The sequence below is a fragment of the Ranitomeya imitator genome, chromosome 5 (genome assembly GCF_032444005.1).
Source record: "Ranitomeya imitator isolate aRanImi1 chromosome 5, aRanImi1.pri, whole genome shotgun sequence".
Lineage (NCBI taxonomy): Eukaryota > Metazoa > Chordata > Amphibia > Anura > Dendrobatidae > Ranitomeya > Ranitomeya imitator.
The window spans coordinates 234,184,690-234,200,235 of NC_091286.1; the positions used below are offsets into that span (position 1 = coordinate 234,184,690).

The 15,546-nt window shown below is 51.9% G+C and overlaps 1 protein-coding gene across 2 annotated transcripts in view; it reads right to left on the reverse strand.

The window, feature by feature from the left end:
- The window catches only part of LOC138637372 (armadillo repeat-containing protein 1-like), a 60,604-nt gene that overhangs the window by 9,549 nt on the left and 35,509 nt on the right, over positions 1-15,546 (reverse strand). For both annotated transcript variants that reach the window (XR_011312388.1, XM_069725976.1), the window contains exons 2-4: positions 13,220-13,381; positions 9,851-9,942; positions 2,267-2,447 (exon numbers count right to left, since the gene is read on the reverse strand). Coding sequence is in view for 1 of the 2 variants with exons in the window: in XM_069725976.1 (XP_069582077.1) it covers positions 2,267-2,447; positions 9,851-9,942; positions 13,220-13,369 (423 nt within the window). In the remaining variant the exon portion in view is untranslated. The remainder of the gene's footprint in view (positions 1-2,266; positions 2,448-9,850; positions 9,943-13,219; positions 13,382-15,546) is intronic.

Genomic DNA, 15,546 nt, shown 5'->3' on the forward strand with positions numbered 1-15,546 from the left:
TGAGGCCTTGAACCATATCCCTCATGTTATGATTTGGTTAGACTCCGGCCCCAAATTATCCTCCGAAGGCGCATCAGAGAAAAACCTCGCCTTACTCGGGGAAGGGGGGGGGGGGGGGAGGAGAAAGGATCAGGGGGAAGTCGACCACAGAGAAGGACCGTGGGGTGAGATGGACCGAGGAGAGAACTCAGACCAGCGTTCCTGTCTGGATCTTTCACGGCCTGTATTGGAAGACTCGGACGGAGCTTCTTGCGACCCGCTGGCTACTGCGGAAGTCTGCAGGGGCAACCGATCGAGCACGGACACAAGGGTCTGGGACACCCGTGTGAGATCCGCTATTGATAGAGACAGAGGGGAGGCCCAGCCTGGGGTGGGGACTTCGCTCTGAGGCGGAGCAGCAGGGGGGGGGGTCTTGGGTGGTGAACATAATGTGGGTTGCTGCAGGCCTGTCTGAGGGAAGCTTGCGGTTACAAGACGCACCCTGAAAGTGTTTCACTAAGGCACAGGCACAGGAAAAAGTAGGAGGTCGGGAGTGACCTTCCTTAAAATTAGACCGAACGGGCCCCTGAGGTAAATGTCAGAAGACTAGGGGACTGGGGATTGAGACAAACTGCGGTGCAAAGGTACTCACGGCAGACACTGCGGGATCCAGATGGAAGGTTGCACGGCCTTGAAGATGCTCCTCAGGAACGATAGCCCCTAGGAGAACAGGCAGACACATCTGGGGCACTCTTGTCCGAAACTTGCTGCAGGTCTGAAGAACAGCAGTGGGGAGATGCGAGGATGCCAGGAATTTGCACTCTTAGGATGTGCAAAGAAAAACGTTCCTGGCACTGAAATAAGCATCTGTGGCTGCCTGGGAGTGGTGGGCGGGGCTTAACTGCCAGGCCAGGAGCACCAAGATTGCGGCGGTGGGCGGAGCTTGCCGATAATAGTCGGGCGGGAGAAAAGCCCGCCCGAGGGAAAGGAAGTGGGAGGAGACGCAGCGCCGGAAGTAGGCCCCGGAAGAAGCAGGGGCCTAAATTTAAGGCCGGCGGCCGCCGGGAAGGGCCGCGGCGGCGGGTGAAGCGGCGCGGTTTCCTGCAAGGCCGCCGTGCCGTGGTAAAAGGGCACAGTGCGGCCGTAGGAGGAAGCGGCGGCGGTGCCTGCAAAGCCGCCGCACCAGAAGAAAGCGGTGCAGCCGCAGGAGAAAGCGGTGCGGCTGCCAGCGAGGCGGCCACGCCGTGTCAGAAAAGAATAGTGCGGCCGTAAGGAAATCGGCGCGGCTACCATAAGGCCGCCGCGCCAGGACAGAAACAGTGCAGCCGCAGGGGGAAAAAAGGCAGAGGCCGCCGCATCGGGACAGAGCACAGTGCGGGAAAAAAAAGGCAGCGCGGCCGCCTGTAAGGCCAAGAACAGCGCGGCTGCCACGCTAATGGGGCGACGACCCCCGCCCCATGAGAAAATGTCAACCAGGTCAATGCAGCCTGGAAAAAATCCCAAGGGACCCCCAAATGACTACCCTGGAACTGAGGAAGGACCCAGAGGTACTTTGGAATACTCACCTAAAAAATCCCACGCCGTCCTTACTAACCTCATTCTGTGGGAAAATATCAGACGTCCAGGGAGCTGATGGACGTCCTCGTCTCCTCCAACCGACAGGCTCTGGTGGGCGAGTGGGTGGGGAACGGAGCCAGGACCGGACTTTTGAGCACGCTTGTGTGCTAGGATCTTGGTCCTGGAGATGGATCTATGAGGATACGGGGTGGCAGTACACACCGTACTCATAGTCCGCCTTGTGGGACTACAGGTGTGACTGCTCACCCTGTATCCCTCCGGAAAACCTGAAAAGGAACGACGCACATTGAGGTAGATAAGGGTCTAATGAAAGACCCGTGTCCACCTCCTACTGACACTAAGCTAAACTGAATATCCTACTTCCTGTCGGTAGGGTGTACACTGCAGAGGAGGAGCTAACTTTTTTATTTGCATAGTGTCAGCCTCCTAGTGGCAGCAGCATACACCCATGGTTCCTGTGTCCCCCAATGAAAGGCGATAGAGAAATATGGATTTACATCTCCTATAGGAAAGCAGTCAGAGAACGCCACCAGGCATGGAGAAGCTGGATTACACCTGGAAACTTGTTGTTTTCATTTATAGCCATTCTCTTAAAAAAATAAAACAAAAATGATAATCTTGGACGCCCTTTTTTAAATCTCCAAATGAACATAAGGATATCTTAGCAAGTTATAAGTTCTGTGCGGAGAATAGCAATCTCAAGCCTTACCAGGTCATCAAGCCCATGGATGTGGAGCGTTATGGTCTTTGCTCTCTTGTTTGCACTTGCAATGAAGAACTGTAGGTTGTTTGGCTTGTTCTTGGCTTCTGGTGTATGCAAGTGACCCGGCACACTTAGTGACATGTGTATACGATGGGCGAGTAGTTTGCTACGATTACTCCTCGTGTCACTGAGAAAAAAATAGGGATTTTTGGTTACTCACCGTAAAATCCTTTTCTCCAAGACGCTCATTGGGGACACAGGACTGTGGGTGTATGCTTCTGCCGCCAGGAGGCTGACACTAAGTAAACTTGAAAAAAAAAAGTTAGCTCCTCCTCCATCGTATACACCCTGACACTGGCTACCAGAGACTCCAGTTTGGTGCAAAAAGCAGTAGGAGAACAAAAAACACAAAAAATAATATAACAGCATAAGTACAGAAACTTTATGTCTAGAAAAGATCCTACTGACTAATGTAATCAGATATAACCAAAGCAGCCATAAGGCTACCAGGGAGGGAGCTGTGTCCCCCAATGAGCGTCTTGGAGAAAAGGATTTTACGGTGAGTAACCAAAAATCCCTATTTCTCCTTCGCCTCATTGGGGGACACAGGACTGTGGGATGTCCTAAAGCAGTCCCTGGGTGGGAAAAATCACTCACCAGAAAAAGACAGCCAGATAATGTTTGTCTATAAATGCGCCACTGCCGCTTGAAGAATTCTTCTACCCAGACTTGCGTTTGCAGAGGTCTGGGAATGGACATTATAATGTTTGACAAACGTATGCAGACTAGACCAGGTCGTAGCCTTGCAAACCTGTTCTGCTGAGGCCTGGTGCCGAACGGCCCAGGAAGCCCCCACTGCTCTAGTCGAATGAGCCTTGATTCCGGCCGGAACCGTCATGCCCATGGAGTGATAAGCCTCCTGAATGGTCGCCCTTATCCATCTGGCCAGGGTAGATTTTGAAGCCGCGCATCCCTTCCTGCGACCCTGCGGAAGGACAAACAGAGCATCCGTCTGGCGAAAGGGGGCCGTACGGGAAACGTACCTCCTCAGAGCCCTCACCAGATCCAACGTATGGAGAGCTTTTTCAACACGGTGCGTAGGTGCCGGACAAAAAGGGCAGAACAATATCTTCATTAATGTGAAATGATGAAACAACCTTCGGCAAAAAGGACGGTGCTGGTCTGAGCACCACCTTGTCCTGATGAAATCGCAAAAAAGGAGGACGACAATAAAGAGCTGCCAACTCCGATACCCGTCTTATGGACGTTATGGCCACTAAAAATACGACTTTCCAAGAGAGAAACATCAAAGAAACCTCTTGAAGAGGCTCAAAAGGAGCGTCCTGTAAAGCCCTTAAGACCAGATTAAGGTCCCAAGCTTCCAAAGGAGTCTTATAAGGAGGGACCTTATGAGCGACTCCCTGGAAAAAAGTCCTGACTTGACGATTAGGAGCAATCCTGCGCTGAAAAAGTACTGATAAAGCCGAAACCTGCCTTTTAAGGGTACTCGGAGCAAGCCCAGAATCCAGGCCTGCTTGAAGGAAGGCTAGAATGTTTGGAACGGAGAAACGCAGAGGGGGCAGCCCGCGTTCTCTACACCAGGAAAGAAACACCTTCCAAGTGTGATAATAAATCCTGGCCGAAACGGACTTACGTGCACTGATCATAGTATCAGCCACTTCTTGAGAAAAACCAGCCTGAGTTAAAACCCAAGATTCAACGGCCAGGCCGTCAAACGTAGGACCTCTGAGTTCTGGTGGTAGATCGGCCCTTGAGATAGAAGATCTGGCCGATCGGGGAGCCGCCAAGGAACCCCGGCTAGAAGTTGTACCAGGTCTGCATACCAGGTCCGTCGTGGCCAATCCAGAGCGATCAGGATGGCCGGCACTCTCTCTGATTTGATCTTCTTGATTACTCTCGGGAGCAGTGCCAGAGGAGGGAACAGATAAGAGAAATGAAATTGGTTCCAAGACAGTACCAGCGCATCCACGGCGATAGCCAGGGGATCTCGGTACCGAGAGACAAAACTGGGCACCTTGGCATTCACCTTGGACGCCATTAGATCCACGTCTGGAGTTCCCCAAAGATGGCATATCTGCAAAAAAACCTCGGGGTGGAGAGACCATTCCCTGGAGGCTAGACCCTGACGGCTTAGGAAATCTGCCGCCCAGTTTTCTTCGCCCGGAATGTGGACCGCTGAGATCACAGAGTGATTTCTCTCCGCCCAGAGTAGAATCAGTTTTACCTCCTGCATGGCTGCCTTGCTGCGGGTGCCCCCCTGGTGATTTAGGTAAGCTACCGCTGTGGCGTTGTCCGATTGAATCCGGACAGGGCGACCCGCCAGAAGATGGTGAAAACGTAACAAGGCTAGCCGGACCGCTCGAATCTCTAAGATATTGATGGGGAGTTCTGATTCCTGAGGAGACCAGCGTCCCTGAGCTGTGTGATGGAAGAACACTGCTCCCCAACCCAGGAGACTGGCATCTGTTGTGACCACTAACCAATTGGTTGGGGGAAAGGGCTTCCCCCTGAGTAGAGATGAGCTGTTTAGCCACCAAGCGAGAGCCTGTTTGGTCTGGAAAGACAACCGAAATTTGCGGTTGAGAGAGAGAGGATTTCTGTTCCATGCTGATAGGATTGCATGTTGGAGGGGTCGAAGATGAAACTGTGCAAACGGAACCGCTTCTATGGTTGCAACCATCTTTCCTAACACCCTCATCCCGGACCGAATCGTATGAGGGTATGGTTGTAGCAGGTTCCTCACTTCCCACCGAAGGGCTAGGACCTTGTCCTGGGGAAGGATAGTTAAGGCTTGAGAGGTGTCGAAGATCATGCCTAAAAAAGAGATTTTTCGAGACGGCCGTAGAGACGACTTCCTTAAATTTACCAACCAACCTAGACGGGAAAGGGTGTCCAGAGTGATGTCGACATTTTCCTTGCAAGACAAATGTCGGTCCCTTGATCAGCAGATCGTCTAGGTATGGCAAGACGACAATACCTCGGGAGTGTAGAATGGACACCACAGTCGACATGACTTTTGTGAACACCCTGGGAGCGGAGGCCAGTCCGAAAGGTAATGCCGTGAACTGGAAATGTAGATTGTTTACGGCAAACCGGAAAAATCTTTGATGGAGCGGAAAGATGGGAATATGAAGATAAGCATCCTGAATGTCTATTGAGGCCAAAAATTCTCCCTTTTCCAGAGAGGCGATGACCGACCGCAGAGACTCCATACGAAAGTGTCGAATGCGGACAAACTTGTTTAAGAGTTTGAGATCTAGGATAGGCCTCACTGCTCCATCCTTTCTGGGCACTACAAAAAGATTGGAATAAAAGCCCTGGAATCTTTCTTCCTTTGGAACAGGAGAAATGACACCGCTGATACGGAGAGACTCTATGGAATTGAACAAGCTTTGACGAAGAGATTTGCACTTGGGAAGACGGGATGGGAAGAACCGGGGAGGAGGGAGACAGACCAGCTCTATTTTGTAACCTGAAGATATGAGCTCTGCCACCCACTGGTCGTGGATTACCTGAAGCCAGACCTGGCGAAATAAAAGTAGACGTCCGCCTACCTTTCTGGAGATGCCCGGAAGAGGCCTCCAGTCACTTGGCCGAAAATCTTTGCGTCCTAGATCCTCTAGATCTAGAAGACTGGGGACGCATTCTTCCCCCCTGGCTGGCCGTATAAGGGGTCTGACCGTCTCGGTCCTGATTCTCCTGCGCAGGGTCGGCCCAACCTGATGCTGGGGCCCATCTGACATAGCGAAAGGTTCTAAAGCGAGCCTGAAAATGGCGCCGAAAAGGCTGTCTGGCCCTCTGCTGAGGAAGGAACTTACTTTTCCCTCCTGTAGAGTCAGAAATGAGCTGATCCAGCTTTTCTCCGAACAAACGACCACTCTGATACGGCAGGGATGTAAGAGATTTCTTAGAAGTAGAATCAGCCCGCCAGGACCTTAACCAAAGGGCCCTTCTGATGGCAATAGCATTAGATGCAGCCGAGGAAGCACAATCTGTCGCATCCAGAGATGCGTTAATCAGATAGCTACCGGCCATAGCTACCTGAGATGACATTTCAGCCAATTCTGCTGACACATTACCATCCTGGAGAGCCTTAGATAACGAGTCAGACCAAGATATCATAGCCCTGGCAACCCAGGTTGCCGCAAAAGAAGGAAAAAGTGCTGAGCTTGAGGCCTCAAAGACGGAACGAGCCAAGCTCTCTATAAGACGATCCGTAGGATCCTTAATCGATGAGCCATTAGGGAGAGATAGTAACGTGTTAGAGGCTAAATGGGACACTGGAGGATCTACAGAAGGATTTTCTGCCCAATCACTACAAAGTTCCGAAGCAAAGGGATACCTAGCCTTCAGAGCTCTTTGCCCTGAAAAGCGTTTGTCCGGGTGCTCCCTATTGCGTTGAATCAGGTCCTCGAACTCAGGATGAGAGGAAAAAACCCTATGGGCCCGTTTAGACCGCTTAAATGAGACCTTATGATCAGAGGAAGAGACGAGCGAGTCTTCTATCCCCAAAGACTGATTGACAGCTTCAATTAGGCTGTCTACTGACTCCTGAAACCCAGGTTTATCAAAATTAAGAGACCCTTCTGACTCGTAGTCAGTCTCAACTTCACCGCTTTCTGCAGGGGAAGGAGAGCGAGATACGGAACTCCAGGATGCGGAAGCACCTGAGTGCCTGGGAGACGCTTTGCGAATCCGCTTTCCATGCGTCTGTCGAGTGAGAGCGCGCCCCCTGCAGGCCGAAGACTCCTGAGACCCCGAGGCCCTCTCTAAGACAGGCGGACTATTGGTCCCGACCGCCGGGGTCTGCAGAGATTTGATCGCTTCAGTAAGGGACGCCATGGATTGTGACAAAGACGTGACCCATTCGGTGGAGCTACCCCAGCATCTGCTTGAGGGACCGGAGCCGGAGAGACTACTGGAGAACTGGCAGGGGGGGGCTCCTGGACGCGTTCAGAGTCACAGGCCTCGCAGAGGCGATTACTTTGGGCGTGTGGAAAAAGGGCACTACAAGATACACAACTGGTAAAAAGAACCGTGTGAGTCTTAACCCTTCTAGACATAATGATCCGTAATGCTATACCCAGGGCCAGAGACTGGGAAAAAAGGAATGCTTCAGCCAGATGAAGGGAGAAGCACTTACCCCAGTCCTGTGTCCCCACGAGTACCGAGATGGATCTGATAACATGATGCTGAGCCCAAAAACGCTGTTTTATATGCATAGCCGGCCTAAGGGGGGAGGGACCGCCAAACGATGCTGCGGCCTGGAGCAGGCCCGAAGCCGGGGCCTCAATTTTTCCCCCCTTAGAGCGAGGAGAGCCGGAACCGGAAGTGACGCGCCGGAAGGGGCGGAGCCTCCCAGCGTGGTCCGATGGCCGGAAGTCCCGGCTCCAGGAAGCCGCTCCACGCGCGAAGCGGCCAGGCAGAGCCGAAGCCTCTGGGGGGACAGCGGCGCTGAGCCCAACGCCGCAGGACCATGCTGCAGCGTAGCTGCGCCACAGCGTCGCCCGACATAACGCCACAGCGCCGGACAACGCTGCAGCGCCGCCGATCCAACGCCCCAGCGCCGGACCACGCCGCAGCGCAGCAGTCCCAATGCAGCAGCGCCGGATCACCCCGCAGCGCCGCCGTCCCAACGCCAGAGCGCCGGACCACGCCGCAGCGCCGCCCCGGCCTCAGCAGAAAAAAAGGCACCGCACTCCCGGAAGACACAGCCACAGGTAATGCCAGGAGCCCCCCAATCATACCGCACTATCGAGGGGTAGAACCAATGACGGTGCAGGAACCCTATCTCCATTATCCCCAGGATAAGGAGAGGGACCGTCCACCACCCCAGCTAACACCGCAGGGGTGTAGAATTCAGGGGGGAACACACGGACATCTTATGAGCACCTGTACAGCCTGGAGTCTAGCTACCTCAGGGTGGTCAGGGCTAGTCCGGTGAAGAATCCCACGTCGCGGGGAAGGATACGTGGAGAAACATCGCACGTACTTGCCCGTTGATGGTTTGGGGAGATTGGACCCTCAAAAAGGTCCGTCGCCCCTTCAATCCAAAGATGTTGAAAAATCGGGTCCAACGATCCAGGACCCAGAGATGTGCCTCCTTGAGACACTAAGCATAAACTGGAGTCTCTGGTAGCCAGTGTCAGGGTGTATACGATGGAGGAGGAGCTAACTTTTTTTTTTCAAGTTTACTTAGTGTCAGCCTCCTGGTGGCAGAAGCATACACCCACAGTCCTGTGTCCCCCAATGAGGCGAAGGAGAAAAATAGAGTTTATGCATCTATCACCAGTGGTCATATGGTTCTTTATTGGAAAAGGGCACTATAGAAAGTACAGAGTAAGGCTATGTGCACACGTAGGAAACGTGGTGCAGAATTTTCTGCACTAAATCTGCATCTGCAGATTTGATGCAGTTTCGGTGCTGTTTCTGTGCAGTACAATGTAAATCAATGTGAAAAAAAAGCTGTGCACATGGTGCAGAAAAAAATCTGCGCAGAAACGCTGCAGAACTCCACAAAAGAAGCGACGTGCACTTCTTTGAAATCTGCAGCGTTTCTGCGCAGATTTTTCTGCACAGCTTTTTTCTTTTCACATTGATTTACATTGTACTGTAAATCACAGTGCAGTTCTGCAGCGTTTCTGCAGCAGAAAAATCTGCTGCAGTTCTGCACCAATTCTGCACTAAATCTGCATCGTGTGCACATACCCTTAAGGGGTTACATCATCCTAGAAGGAAAAATCCATGTGTTCTTAAAGGACAAGCAAATTGCAAACATGCTTGATTTTACAAGCACTTTGCAATATTAGCCACCTGCAAACATGAGACAACCCCTTTAATTAAAAAGTTTCTTATATGTCTTTTTTTTTTTTCTTTACAGTTGAGTCTCAAGGGACAATTTGTTGTTAAAACAAAAACTATGCTTTACTTACCGCCGAGTCTTCACCGCTGCTCAAGGTTTCTTTTATTATTTGTATTACTGCTGTCACGCCAACAACGCTACAGGCAATCAGTGAGCGCAGCGGCTCATGCTGTCTACATGGACAGAGCTGCTGGGGTCACGGATTGGCTACAGCTCTGATGATGGGATGTCGGCAATACAGGCAATAACAGACGAGGAGCAGAAGCGGAAACCCTGGGAGGGTGTGTAAAGCACAGTTTGTTTTTTACAATAAATAACAGGTAAAGACAACTTTCCTGAAAACTGAATATTACAAAATGGAAAATTATTCTAGTTACACAACACGTGATGTCTAGTGAGACATGCCAACACTAGATCTTTAAGGCTGGATTTACAGAAATTGCACCATCATTGGAGAATTACGATTTTGCAAAACAAGTGCATGCAATCTTAAGCCTGATTCAGATGTCTGTGCTGCTCGGTCCGTGCACGATTCATGATGTACGGGTTGTCCGCAAGTCTCCTGACCTGAACTTTGCAGCTTCATATACAAAAACACAGGCCCATGCGCCCTTAGATGTCCAGGGCATCACACTGACAGCTCTCTTCTCCCTACATTTAGGCTAGATGTACACTCACTTAGTACAGACATCACTACTACAGCTTACCTGTTCTTAATGTTCTCCAGGCTCACCATCATACCGAGCTCACTTCTCAGTTTTTTACAGTGATTAGGATTTTCACACAAGTAGTGAATTGCCTGTAAAAGAGGAAAAGGGTCAAGAGGAAACACGTATATTACTTACCGGTAATGTGTTTTTTACGGAACCCATGACAGCACCAATGAATATAATGGTGCTGTCATTGGTGACAGGAAAAACAGACTTTGCAGCCATGATGCAGCATAAATCCAATGACAGGTTCCCATTTTAACTCTGGGAGCCACATGCAAGCCCCTAACATTAATACACAAATATCCATCAAAAATAGGTAGTTTTGTGTGATGCATGCTCAAGAGCTGAGACCGCTCCACAAAGACTAGTTGCCAGCTGAGCTGTACAGTCGGCCCCTGCATCTAACCATATGTTTACAATATGGGATTCATTAAAGTTTTTAATGCATAATAATCTGCAAAAATGGGCAAAACTGGGGTGGGACGTCTGGGACTACACCCATCTAAAAAAATTCAGCAAAAGTAATGGCGTTTCTTATGCTAGAATTGCTACTAAACTCCAAGACTGGAGAAGCATAGCTATGCAAAATTCATTAAGTGGTGTGTGCCTCTTAAAGAATTTGGCACATGGTACTCCAGTAAGCCTTTCATTAATAAGAGTGCCCGATACCTAAAACGTCCTTTATATCTATTTTTACACCCTAAGCACTTTTGTAATTTGCTTTATTAGAATACAATCTATATTTCTCCTATATAGCTAATCCTTAAATGTGTTTTTTTTTTTTTACTTCACTTCCTGCGACGCTTCGTTTGGGAGGAGTCTAAAGCAAGGAATCAGGAGGATTGTCCTGCACTCACTTCCCCGCAGCATCTATCACCACTCCTGAAGCAGGACGTCACCAGGGTGTGATGATAGAAGCAGGGCGAGTGACACCAGTGCTAACCCACATTCTATCACCGCCATAAAACGAATTGTCATCGGGGAGATGCGATAGAATCAGGGTGAGTGACATCAATGCTGCCCCATGAAGACCATTTGTTTGAGGTCGGTGATAGAAGAAAGGTAAGCGACACCAGCACTGCCCAAAACCTATCACTGACCCCTCATGAAGATTCATTTGAGGACAGTGATAAAAACTGTTGCGTCACTCACCCTGCTTCTATCGCTGACACCTGATACAGTCTCCTTTCACTGCAAGAAGCTGCGGCAATGGAGACAGAAGAGGAGTACAGGCATCTCTGTCACGTCTTCCACCAGTCCATGGATTCAGAACATCTATGATGGGTGACGATGATTAAAGAAACTGTGGTAAGTGACTGCATCTCCACCCCTTGATCACATCCTTTTCTATTAGGAAGGATAGACGTCGTCGGGAAGTGACTGATGACTCCTAGTTTGAGACTCCTCTCAAACAAAGCAAGCAGTGAAGTAAAAAAAAACAAAAAAAAACCATACGGATTAGCAGGATATATCTCACGGGGTTAACACGACAGAGGAGCCAGAAGACCGCAGCGTCTTATTGCTTCTACTACTGCGCTGAAAAGAAGCACTTCACCTTTTTAAACTGTTTGAATTTCTTTTGGCAGCACAGGGGTTAAATCGGCCATGTTGAGAGCTCTGGGAGCTACGGCTCTCAGCTGAGCACGATTACCCACTCCTATTCCCTGTATAATCTGGGTCCTGACTGACACACATCGTCAGATTATGCTGCATGGCTGGGAAGAGAGGCGTTCCGTTTCCCGTGTTTGCGTTACTTTGTTCATCTGGTTGGTGTACTAGAGTGCACTACTACTCACTCTCTCCTTGGTGGGGGAAGGGAAAATACTGAGGGCAGATTCAGGAGATAAGGCAAGGTACGTGGACCCGCCATCTTCACCTTCAGAAGTATAAACAGGGAACAGTGCGAGCTGGGGTGCCCCCTAGCATTAGGGTCAGGGAAGGAGCCACTGATCCCGGGTCACCTGGCAACAGAGTCGTGACAATAGGGTAGTGTAGGGTATTCTATAATAAATCTATTTACAAAAATGCTTAGGGTGTAAAGATAAGATATAAAAACATTTTTAGGTATAAAATCACCCCCTTAGGCTATGTTCACATTACGTTATAGGAAGTCCGTTAGACGGACTATGTTACACCGCGGCATAACACGGTGTAAAGCAGTCCGTTAACGCTGCCATTAAGCCCTATGTCGACGCATCACTAGCGAACGCCCAAAATGGGCGTGCGCTAGCGATGTGCCATCATTGAGTGACGGACCCTGGGACGCGGGCTGTAGCGTTCCCGGGTCCGTCACCGCTAGCGCAGATAGAGCATCTGCTAGCTCTATCTGCGCTAGCGCGATACCATTTTGGAACTTGCGTTAATGCAGCCCGTTTAACGCATGTGCTGAACGGGCTGCTTTAACGCAATGTGAACTTAGCCTTAAAGGCAATCTGTCACAAGGTTTTTTGCTGCCTCATCTGAGAGCAGCATAATGTAAGGAAAGAGACCCTGGTTTCAGTATCATACCACTTAGTTTACTGGGTGCAGCAGTTGTGATACAATTAGAGTTTTTAGATGTAGAGCAGCTGTCCATACCACTGATTAGCAGATTTCTGTATACATTGCATATTGACAATAATCAGTAGTGGGGGCGAAGTTGACCACTTGGCACGAGAGCTGTAGTCCTGTAGTGTTAATCTCCTGCTGGTAAAATGTTTATTGTATTGAAACACCAGCACACAGCCTAATAAGTGACACATTGCTGAAATTAGTGTCTCAGATCCTACATCATGCGGTCCTCAGATTTCATAGCAAAAAAACCCAAAAAACTGCTGACAGAATCCCTTTAAGATTGACGTGCGCAAGGCCAGTCTTAAAGTGAACCTGTCAGCTGATATATGCTGCCCAATCAACGGGCCACATGTATCATGCACTGGCTGTATTATCTCATCCAGGTATGGCTGACTGATATGCTGCTGCACGTTACAGAAAAAAAAAAGCCCCCACAGACCACACTAGGTGGATAGGTGGTCCCGGTGGCTTCTCCCTGCTGCACTGGACTGACAGGTGCCTAGATATATGCACAGGTGGGTGCATCATTCACAGCAGTGAGCCGGCTCTGAAAAGGCAGATACGTGCAGTTCTGAGTAAGGCTGGTTTCACACTAGCGTTCGGCACGGCAGCGGACTACGCATCATGTTGCAGTCGGCGCAGGGTCAAAACGACGCATGCAGAAGCATCCAGTGTGAAGGTGAAACAGTGCACACAACTGTGGCCACGCGCCAAGGGAGCACCAAAAGCCTCCACATCTAAGGCCCTGTACCAGTGACATGTACCGAGCTAGCACGGCTTGTATAAAGAAATCACCGCCCAGCATCTTACCTCCAGAGCCACTTCAGCCACCTGTGGGTCCTGGTGGCCAAGAAAAAGGATGAGACCAGCCAGACAACTCCTGTCCCTCACAATACTGGCTCTATTCTGCGGATCAGAAGCCAGGTCCCGCAAATGGGCGACGACGGCCACAGCGTCCATGTCTGATCCGAGCTGGAAGTCAGAACAGAAAGATGAGCAGATAATCAAGGGGGGGGGGGGGGGGGGGGTGTGTGTGTGTGTGAGAACTGCACACAGCGTATAGAGACTCCTCTGGGTAAGCCCCCAGCAGCCACCACCCCCCATATAGGCTACTTACCCCTCACCGCCCACAGCAGCCAGCACCCACCGCCCCCCATATAGGCTACTTACCCCTCACCGCCCCCAGCAGCCAGCACCCACCGCCCCCCATATAGGCTACTTACCCCTCACCGCCCCCAGCAGACAGCACCCACCGCCCCCCATATAGGCTACTTACACCTCACCACCGCCAGCAGCCAGCACCCACCACCCCCCATATAGGCTACTTACCCCTCACCGCCCCCAGCAGCCAGGACCCACCGCCCCCATATAGGCTACTTACCCCTCACCGCCCACAGCAGCCAGCACCAACCGCCCCCCATATAGGCTACTTTTACCCCTCACCGCCCCCAGCAGCCAGGACCCACCGCCCCCATATAGGCTACTTACCCCTCACCGCCCACAGCAGCCAGCACCCACCGCCCCCCATATAGGCTACTTACCTCTCACCGCCCACAGCAGCCAGCACCCACCGCCCCCCATATAGGCTACTTACACCTCACCACCACCAGCACCCACCGCCCCCCATATAGGCTACTTACACCTCACCACCCTCAGCAGACAGCACCCACCGCCCCCCATATAGGCTACTTACACCTCACCGCCCCCAGCAGACAGCACCCACCGCCCCCCATATAGGCTACTTACACCTCACCGCCCCCAGCAGACAGCACCCACCGCCCCCCATATAGGCTACTTACACCTCACCGCCCTCAGCAGACAGCACCCACTGCCCCCCATATAGGCTACTTACACCTCAACACCGCCAGCACCCACCGCCTCCCATATAGGCTTACACCTCACCGACCCCAGCAGACAGCACCCACCGCCCCCCATATAGGCTACTTATACCTCACCGCCCCCAGCAGACAGCACCCACCGCCCCCCATATAGGCTACTTACATCTCACTGCCCCGAGCAGACAGCACCCACCGCCCCCCCCATATAGGCTACTTAAACCTCACCACCGCCAGCAGACAGCACCCACCGCCCCCCCATATAGGCTACTACTTACACCTCACCGCCCCCAGCACCCACTGCCCCCTATATAGGCTACATACCCCTCACCGCCTCAAGCAGCCAGGACCCACTGCCCCATATAGTCTACTTACCCCTCACCGTCCCCAGACAAGCTACTAGTACTTACACATCACCGCCCCACATATAGGCTACTTACTCCTCACCACCCCCAGCAGACAGCACCCACCGCCCCCCCCATATAGACTACTTACACCTCACCGCCCCCAGCAGACAGCACCCACAGCCCCCCATATAGGCTACTTACACCTCACCACCCCCAGCAGCCAGGACCCACCGCCCCCCATATAGGCTACTTACACCTCACCGCCCCCAGCAGCCAGCACCCACCGCCCCCCCATATAGGCTACTTACACCTCACCACCGCCAGCAGCCAGCACCCACCGCCCCCCATATAGGCTACTTACCCCTCACCGCCCCCAGCAGACAGCACCCACCGCCCCCCCCATATAGGCTACTTACACCTCACCGCCCCCAGCAGACAGCACCCACCGCCCCCCATATAGGCTACTTACACCTCACCACCGCCAGCAGCCAGCACCCACCGCCCCCCCCCATATAGGCTACTTACACCTCACCGCCCCCAGCAGACAGCACCCACCGCCCCCCCATATAGGCTACTTACACCTCACCGCCCCCAGCAGACAGCACCCACCGCCCCCCATATAGGCTACTTACACCTCACCGCCCCGAGCAGACAGCACCCACCGCCCCCCCCATATCATATAGGCTAATTACGCCTCACCACCGCCAGCAAACAGCACCCACCGCCCCCCCATATAGGCTACTTACACCTCACCACCGCCAGCACCCACCGCCCCATATAGGCTACTTACCCCTCACCGCCCCCAGCAGACAGCACCCACTGCCCCCCATATAGGCTACTTACTCCTCACCGCCCCCAGCAGACAGCACCCACCGCCCCCCCATATAGGCTACTTAGACCTCACCGCCCCCAGCAGACAGCACCCACTGCCCCCCATATAGGCTACTTACTCCTC